The 10,166-nt window shown below is 36.1% G+C and overlaps 1 protein-coding gene across 1 annotated transcript; it reads right to left on the bottom strand.

The window, feature by feature from the left end:
* Positions 1-7,184: 7,184 nt before the first annotated feature.
* LOC107765930 (uncharacterized) lies at positions 7,185-7,793 on the bottom strand. The gene has a single exon (XM_075243268.1). The coding sequence runs from the start codon at positions 7,791-7,793 to the stop codon at positions 7,185-7,187; it is 609 nt and encodes a 202-aa protein (XP_075099369.1).
* Positions 7,794-10,166: the final 2,373 nt, after the last annotated feature.

Below are 10,166 nucleotides of genomic sequence, written 5' to 3' on the forward strand. Positions count from 1 at the left end.
CACAAAACTTTGTGTCTGTGAGTATCAAGGGCGAAGGCACACTTGGGTTAAGGTGGTCAACTGACCACTCTTTGTTGGAATACTATACTATTTATATAGGTAAAATATTATATTTTAGAGGTACATAACATGTATTGAACATTCTTTGTGAGATTATTTTTTACTTATTTCAAATTTGAACACTCTTGAGAAAATTTCTGACTTCGTCAATATTGAAACATCAAGCTAAGGAACTGACGTTACCAGCTACAACAATAAGCTACCCACTCTGTATACGAACTGTAATGAAAAAAGAATTACTTCAATTCTAATAGTACTATTTGATGAAAGTATTATTACTGAGTATGTAATGCAAATTTGTGCACGTAGTCCTCATCATCAAGAATATCATCTGCTTACTCGATTCTGATATCATACTAGCCACAACCAGAACGATTCAAGATCACCTTCATACTCTGACTGATCATCACCTTTTTTATTATCTCCAATTACAACAGTAGTAGTAGCAGCAGCAGCGTCTAATTTCTCCCTCTCTTTACTGCTTCCTCTCTGGTAAGTGATTTCATAGTGATTATTCAGCTCATGTTCATCATTGTGCACAATTACCTTGTCAAGAAATAAGGTGTCAGAAGTTAACAAGTTATGTTTAACAGCATATTCTTTCCATTCTCCTCCTCCAATATAGTATCCATCCTCCTCGCTACCATGCACCAATTTCATCTCCACTATATTGTTTCCCACTGGATCAAACAAAGTTAGAGGTATTTCTCCTCCTACTGCAGGAAGAGGAAGATCATTTAGATTCTCTTCTACTTCTTTCTTTGGCAGTATTAATTTTACACTATCAGCATTTTCAGAACATAATTTCATCTCAACAACTGGTTGTATCTCAATTAATCCTGTACCACAATAGGAATAATTTTCACTCAACTTCCTTAGATAGAGATCTTTGACTTCAGCTCTAGACAAGCGCCTGACTAATACATGATTGTCAATGGCTCTATGGTCGGAAATGTAATCGACTCGAAGACGCTGGTTATCTGAAATCTCAATTACTACCAAATCCTTAGGTTTCAACTGATGTTCCTGTACGAAGTTCTCCCATTCGACTTCGCATTCTATTCATCTTCCTCCATGTTGCGTACTAATTCGACTTGGCATTCTTGTTCGTCAAGGTCAGCGCTTTGTAATTCTGGACTCTGTAAATAATGCGCCAGTTTCCTGGGAATCTGTAACTGACCAGTAATGTCATCTTCGCTTAATTGCTTTTCAAGAAACAGTTTCCTGTTTTCATCTCTATAAACCCACGCAGTTCCAAATGGGTTACATCTGCCATTAATAGAAGAAGCATCAACCGGAATTATACATAAATAACTCTTAATTACAATTTGATTTCATCACTTTCTTGATCACCTTATTCATTTCGTAAAAGAATTGTAATTTTCTACTTCGTTCTTGGAATCAATCATCGAAATTAACTACTATTAGTACTAGATTGGTTCTGGTTTAAAGAAAAGGGGAATTATTCAAAACTGATGAAAATTGAAAACGATTAAGTAACATACTTGATTTTCAGAGAAGCACTCCTCGATTTATCAGAGAGGTGAATGTCTTGAAAGTTATCGCAGATTTCATTCGCCGCCATGTATTGAAAGTTGTCATTCTTGTCTTTCTCCAGTAGCCCTGAATTGTCTTCCATCTTAGACAGTGAAATTCTTGAAATTTTTGCTTTAGAAAGTACGCTATGAATTATGTTCTTCTGAAGAGAGACGTAAATGAAAACAGAGGAGCTAATGGAAATATATATGGTTTTCAACTTTCACCGTTATTTTTAGCTCTAGTTCCACTTTTCTTTACTTTCCAGTTTCATTCATGTCTTGAATTTTTCCTTTATGACAATTATTTGCGAAAGTTTCACAAATAAATTGAAATGTCTTTAAAAAGTTGGCGGTTAATCTTTTAATAATAATATTATAATATACTACTATAAAATATAAGGAGTTGTTAATTTTCAAGTCCATGAATAATAGGAGTAACAGATATACAAGAGAGTATTCGTTTTGTCCATTGGGTAGCTTCTGGCACGGCAGAGTGAAGAAACTCGCTAAGATTCTGACCGACATTGAAGCAGAGCAAGCATAGATGAGAGAAGGAAAACGCATGCAAAATTTGGGGATATTTTTTGTTCATTATCAATAGAACAGTAGTACAAATCTCTGTTTTACAAGGCAGAATTAGGACTTGTTCGGGGCTCGTCCCGGGGCGGAGCACTCGTAAAACGCCCCTGAACTTATGTGTGGGACTTAGTTCCGTGAGACTTACGCGCGCCTCGGCCGTCGGGGCTTACGCCCTGGACACGCCCAACGCTCAGCGTACTGAGCTCGCCTAATAGAACTTTATGCAATTGTGTGTAACTAACCTTGTAAATCCTCTAATTTTCTTAATAAATCGTTGACTATTCCTAATTAAAATAAAAATTATTGCACGTTATCCTCTAAGACTACTATGATAGTAAATTTTAAATAAATCTTTCATTTAAAAAGTATTTATTTATTAACTTTTGTTAAGTCTTTATTATATAATAGTCCATAATTTTTTGTATAAAATTATTTCCTAAATATTATTTTTCTCACGTTTACGAGATACAATACTTATTCAATTTAATAGCTCAGTATTAGCTATTAACTATTTATAAATAATTAGTTATCATGGTATTTTATGGTGAATTATCTGTCACTTTATTAATTTATTGAAACTAAAAAATAAATAATGCTAGAGAATCATATTTAAATTGTGAATTATATTTTTATATAAATTCACTTTCAAGTAGAAAGCATATTAAATAAAGGAGTATCTTAAAAAAATATCAAATTATAATATCGAATTCTTTCAAGATTTGTTACTCCTTAAGAAAATATTTGAGTTGTAACGACGTTGCAGCTAATTTTCATATTATGATATATGTCATACTTTTTGTATTATTCATAGTTGAATTATTATTTATAAGTATTTTAAATATTATTTTTTATAATTTTATGATCTTAATATAATTTTTATAATTATTTTTTATTTAATACTATCTTCAAATTCTTGAAATTAATAAAATTTAAAGATCTGTGGGACTTACGCCCCATGTCCCAAGGCTTACGTCTCGCCTCGTCAGAGGTAAAACAGCTCGCCTCACGCCCCCGCCTTTTAAAACCTTGGTACAAATGAGCTAGCTACACACACACACACACACACACACACACACACATATATATATATATATACATACATACATACATACATACATAGTGCCAGCTGTCTAAACTAACCTCCACTACCAACATAATTAGCTAATAACTAATTACACTTCACTAACTAATATAGTTAAGACATATTAGGTCGTTAGTGCACAGTTAGGCAGTTAGCTAATTCTTTCACACACACCCTCAAGCTAGGAGCTATGAAGATGTTCTTCATGCCTAGCTTGGACAGCAAATAATGATGTTGAGTTGCACCCAAGCTCTTAGTAAGAATATCTGCATGTTGCTCTAAAGAGGGAATATGTAATAGATGAACGAGGCCAAGTTGCACCTTCTCGCGAATGAAATGACAGTTGATATCAATATGCTTTATGCGCTCATGAAACACTGGATTAGCAGCTATTTGAATCGCTGACTTACTGTCACATAGCAAAGAGATAGGTTTCCGAATATGCACCCCTAATTCCTTAATCAAACCAGTCACCCACAATATTTCTACAACTGTTGATGCCAGACTTCGATACTCAGCTTCAGCTGAGCTTCTGGATATAGTAGTTTGTTTCTTCGACTTCCATGAGATCAAAGAGCTCCCAAACTTGATCAAATACCCAGTAATTGATCTCCTAGTGTTTGGGCAAGATGCCCAATCTGCAGCACAATAGGCTGTAAGCTGAGATGAAACATCTGCAGACATTATTATCCCCAAGTCTGGAGACTGCTTGATATACTCGATCACCTTGATGGCAGCATCCACATGTGATGTTTTAGGACAATGCATGAACTGACTCAAGCATTGCACTGCAAATGCAATATCTGGTCTAGTCATGGTGAGATAGAGAAGTTTCCTAACTAACCTTTGATAAGTACTAGGGTCATCAAAAACTTTATCATCTTCAATACCAAACTGAGTGTCAAACTCCAATGTTGTAAGCTTCTTGTTGACCTCCAAAGGTGCCCTTATTGTCTTTGAACCTGAGAGTCCCATGTCTGATATGAGTTCTAATGCATATTTTCTTTGATGCATTAGAATTCCCTCTTTGCTTCTAGAAAATTCAATCACTAAGAAAAACTCCAGCTCCCCTAAGTCCTTGATTTTAAAGACTTGTTGTAAGTACTCCTTAGTCTCTTGTATTAAGATGGCATCATCTCCTTTGATTAGTAGGTCATCAACATAAACTAAGACCACCATTATTTTCCCTTGAACTTTTGTGGTAAATAAGGAATAGTCTGAGTGACTCTGACAGAACCCAAAAGTTGTAAATGCAGATGTTAGCTTGATGTTCCACTGTCGAGAAGCTTGCTTGAGCCCATACAGTGATTTGAGGAGTCGATAAACTTGATGTTGTCCCTCACAAATAAATCTTTGAGGTAGCTCCATATATACTTCTTTAGTTAAATCACCTAAAAAAAAGGCATTGTAGACATCCATTTGATGAATGTCCCAATTATTCGTTGCTGTCAATGAAATAACAATCCTCATTGTTACCATCTTGACAACAGGTGAGAATGTTTCTTCATAATCCAGTCCCTCTCTTTGACTATACCCTTTGACAACTAACCTTGCCTTAAACCTTTCCACTTCACATGTAACTTTGTATTTAATCTTGTATACCCATCGACAACCAATAGCCTTTTTCCCTGGTGGCAAAGGCATCATGTCCATGTATTGTTGTATTGCAATGCCTTGATCTCTATCTGCATTGCTTCTATCCACCTGGCATCCTTGATTGCTTCTGCATAATTCTTAGGCTTAACTTCTGTAGAGAATTTGATGATGAAGCTTTGATACTTGGAGGACAAGGAGTCATAACTAATGACATATGAGATTGGGTATAAACAAGCATGTGCTTATCAGTCCTCACATAGTCTTTAAGCTAAATACGTGGCTTAGTTGTTCTCCCTGATCTTCTTTCAATCAATGTTATTGTTTAATGTTCTTTTACTACTTCTATGTGTTCAATTAAGTCTGTCACACCTTCATAGAGGCCCTGAGAATCATGGTTTTCTTGATCAATATCTACTGATGCACCTGGAGTCTGCTGTGAAGTAGAATCTGCAGCATCTTGATCAGGAAAAATGCTTCTACTTGCAATATCTAAATCATCCACCATACAAAACCTTCTCAATTTTGTAATGTGAGGACTTTGAGAGTTTTGCTCTTCATGGGTATCCTGAAAAGGAAATATGCTCCCATGAAATATAACATCTCTACTAATAAAACACAATTTGTTAGACAGATCAAATAGTTTGTATCCTTTCTGATGAACTCTATATACTAGTAACACTGATTTCACTGCTCTTGGACCAAACTTGTCTTGTTTAAGCAAAACATTTGCATAACAAAGGCAGCCTATCACCTAGCCAAAAAGGGTGGCCTGCTGTACAATGCTTCAAAAGGTGATCTACCTTTCAAAATGGTAGATGGTACCCTGTTTATTATATATGTTGTTGCTTCAACACATGTGCCCCAGAATCGAATTGGCAAATTAGACTGGAACCTAATTGCTCTTGCTATTTCTAGGATGTGCCTATGTTTCCTTTCCAACTCTCCATTCTGTTGAGGAGTGTAAGGACAAGAACACTGATGTAAAATCCCATGACATGTAAACAATTCTTTGCAAGACATGTTAAAAACTTAGTTCCATTGTCTGACCTGAACACTTTAATCATTTTTTCAAATTGGTTAAGGATCATTGCAATGAATGTTTTAAGTAACTCAGATACATCTGATTTCACTCTCATTAAGAAAATTCATGTCCATCTTGTGTGATCATCTACTAATGTCAAAAAGTAATTCATTCCATTATAGGTTGGGACCTTATAAGGGCCACATACATCCATGTGCATCAAATCAAAAGGTTCATCTGCTCTACTAGTACTGGCAGAAATGGTAATCTTGTTTGTCTAGACAATGGACACACATCACAATGTTGTAATTGAAAAGCATCTTTATTTTTAAAACCAGAAATCTTTCTAATAACTGCCATGGGCACATGGCCTAATCTCTTGTGCCAAATATCAGGTTCTTTCATCTGTTCGACTGTCATAGCCTTTGCTCCATTTATTCCAGCTTCCTTATGGTGTGTTCTCAGTATATTCAAATCATCTTCTCTACTACCAATTGCCTTCACTTTCCCAGTGCAAAGATCCTGAAATATGAAGTGTTAGGAAAAAACATTGCGCAGCAATTTAGTTCCTTGGTCAATTTAGACACTGACAATAGATTGAACTTAAAACTTGGTACACAAAGCATATCCTTAAGGGTATCACCTCCTCCCAAAGGACTGTTTCCTATCTTGGTTATTTTAGCAGACTCTCCTGTGTGCATTTGCACATTTCCATCACTTCCTACTTTACCATCATCCAATAACAAACGTCTATTCCCTGTCATGTGATTTATAGCTCATGTGTCCATTATCCAATATATTGCATTATCTCTAACAAGAAAATACTTATCTTCCAGATTTGCACTTATTTCAGATGTGGAAGCCTTGATGAGCATGTTGAGCAGCATATTGTATTGTTCCTGTGTGATCATTGGAGCAGCAGTGTTAGTAGAATTGATGTTTCCTTGATTGGTTGCACTAGTCTCAGACTGCATAGAATGTCCATCCACCACATTAGCTCTGGCCTTGGACTTAAAACTTGCAGGATACCAATCAGCTTGTAACAATTTTCCCTAAGATGACCCTTCTTGTTGCAGTAGCTATAATGCATCAGCTTGAAACATCCATCTCTTGTGTGACCCTTTCCATGACAATAGTCACATTCTATACCGCTTCTCTTCTGCTTAGGCGCATTATTTCTGGCTGTGAATAGTGCAGATGATTCCATTGTTTCAGCTGTAACATAGTTACTTCCTACCACAAGTTTTTGACTCTCATCCTGGACAATCAAGGCATACGCTTGGTTCATATTAATCTTTTGACTCATTTCCTAACTATAACCTTCATTTAGTCCTATTAAAAGCTGTAATAGGCGTTGATACTGCAAATGCACTGCAAAATCCTTTGATTTCTTGCAGTCACATGAAGGAGGTGGCATCTTCGAATCATACTCATCCCATAAAGCCTTTAACCTCGAATAATACACTGACACAGATAATGTTCCTTGTGTCAAAGTAAAGATCTCCTTGTGAAGAGAATACAAACGTGATCCATTAACTTTATTGAACCTCTCCTGTAATTCCTTCCAAACCAAGAGTGCATTAGAGCGAAACAAAATTCCACTTAGCGATTCTTTGCTCACATTTTCAGTAAGCCACGAGACTACTATTGCACTACATCGATCCCACTGATGTCCTAAAGCTGGTCTAAAAGTATCCCTAGTGATTGTACCATCAATAAAAGCTAGCTTATTTCTTCCTAGGAGTGCAACTCTCATTGCTCGATCCCACAAAGTGTAATTTTCCATCCCTATGAGCTGAATACTAACTAATAAGGACCTAGGGGCATCAGAAGGATAGAGATACAAGGGGTGATTATGATCAATCACCACCGGAGCTGGAATAGAGCTTCCTGAATCAGATGCATCCTCAATCGCCATGGTTATACAGTAGCAAATTCAGTGAACTTGTAGATGAGATGAAGAATCACTAATCAAAAACAGAGTTTATCAATTGAATATAGAGCTCGCTACAATCCAGATCATAAATCGTTTTCTTACAGAATTGACAATGAATCTCTCGTTCGTCTTCAATCCGCGAAGAACAATCCTTAGACCTTACTGGCAAAGCCTCGCTCTGATACCATGAAGAAACTCGCTAAGATTCTGACCGACATTGAAGTAGGGCAATCATAGATGAGAGAAGGAAAATGCATGCAAAATTTGGGGAAATTTTTTGTTCATTATCAATGGAACAATAGTACAAATGAGCTAGCTACACCTATATATATACAAGTTGCTAGCTGGTGCCAGCTATCTAACTAACCTCCACTACCAACATAATTAACTAATAACTAATTACAATTCACTAACTAATATAGCTAAGACGGATTAGGTCGTTAGTGCACAGTTAGGCAGTTAGCTAATTCCTTCACACAGAGCCCTCCAAATAGTCCTAAATTATGTACTTTTGAAGTCTCTTGATTATTTTTCACTTCAATATAACAAATTACATATCAACACTTGCTTAATAATTCTCTACTGTACCACCTCGAATTGGGATCCAGTCTTCTTCAGTGTATGATCTGTCCATTTTCTTCAAGTTAGACCTTGTATTTCTTACACCTGCTTCCGCCAAGAAGAAAAAGAGAAAGATACCGAAACATGAGCAATTAAGGGTGTGTTTGGTATAAAGGAAAAGGTTTTTTTTGGAAAATAGTGATTTTATCACTTATTCCCCCTTGTTGTTAGGTGTTTGTCCAGATTTTCTTATCATAATTGGTTTTTCCATCTCATGAAGGAAAGGACAACATATTTTACCATAATTGGATTTTTCTTTTCCTAGACGGAAAATATAATTCTTTCATATTTGGCTAGTCCCTTTTCTTGTAGGAAAAGGTTTGAAGTTCTATAAATTGAAGATCCGTCCTTCTCATTCAATAGCATCCACAATGTAGTCATATAGGGTTTGAGAGTCGTGTTTAGGGGGAGGACTTTACGGAATAAGTGTTAGTCTATCACTTGTGTTTGCCTCTTCGTGAGATTGTTCTCTCAATATTTTGTACTCTTTTTTATATAGTGGATTGCTCATCTCCATCTGTGGACATAGGTCAATTGAACGAATCACGTTAAATGTTTGTGTCTCTTTTATGTTGGACTTATCGTCGTTCAAGGTTTGCTTTACTAGATTCCGCATGACACCTAATTATTTCAATCTTAACAAGTGGTATCAGAGTAAGGTTCAATACAGGTTCATCTTGGCGGGTTCAGTTCTAGCCGCAACATATTTGACGATAATCATAATTTTTGTCTGAGAAATTTGACCGGTATGCTACGCACGTTGAGAAAAACTTTGTGGTGGAGATGTGATCCTATTGAAGGCTATGGGAAGAAGGTGGATCAAGTTTATTTTGTCAGAAAATTCAGGCCAAGAAGGAGAATTGTTAGGTGTTTATCTAGATTTTCTTACCATAATTGGTTTTCCTATCTCATGAAGGAAAGGATGACATATTTACCATAATTGGGTTTTTCTTTTCCTAGAAGAAAAATATAATTCTTCAATATTTGGCTAGTCCCTTTTCTTGTAGGAAAAGGTTTGGAGTTTTATAAATTGAAGATCTGTCTTTCTCATTCAGTAGCATCCACAATGTAGCCATATGGGGTTTGAGTCGTGTTTAGGGGGAGAACTTTACGGAACAAGTGTTAGTGTGTCACTTGTATTTTCCTCTTCGTGAGATTGTTCTCTCGATATTTTGTACTCTTTTTATATAGTGGATTGCTCATCTACATCTGTGGACATAGGTCAATTGAACGAATCACGTTAAATGTTTGTGTCTCTTTTATGTTGGACTTATCGTCGTTCAAGGTTTGCTTTACTAGATTCTGCGTGACACCTAATTATTTCGATCCTAACAAGTGGTATCAGAGTGAGGTTCAAGACAGGTTCATCTTGGCAGGTTCAGTTCTAGCCGCAACATATTTGATGATAATCGTAATTTTTATCTGAGAAATCTGACCGGTATGCTACGCACGTTGAGAAAAACTTTGTGGTGGAGATTTGGATATGCGATCCTGTTGAAGGCTATGGGAAGAAGATGGATCAAGTTTATTTTGTTAGAAAATTCAGGCCAAAAGGGAGAATTATTAGGTGTTTATCCAGATTTTCTTACCATAATTGGTTTTCCTATCTCGTGAAGGAAAGGATGACATATTTACCATAATTGGGTTTTTCCTTTCCTATAAGAAAAATATAATTCTTCCATATTTGGCTAGTCCTTTTTCTTGTAGGAAAAGGTTTGGAGTTCTATAAATTGA

The sequence above is a fragment of the Nicotiana tabacum genome, chromosome 22 (genome assembly GCF_000715075.1).
Source record: "Nicotiana tabacum cultivar K326 chromosome 22, ASM71507v2, whole genome shotgun sequence".
In the NCBI taxonomy this organism is placed as follows: domain Eukaryota; kingdom Viridiplantae; phylum Streptophyta; class Magnoliopsida; order Solanales; family Solanaceae; genus Nicotiana; species Nicotiana tabacum.

What these genes read in the sequence shown, in the direction of transcription:
- LOC107765930 (XM_075243268.1), bottom strand. Translation starts at nt 7,793, where the DNA reads ATGGCGATTGAGGATGCATCTGATTCAGGAAGCTCTATTCCAGCTCCG.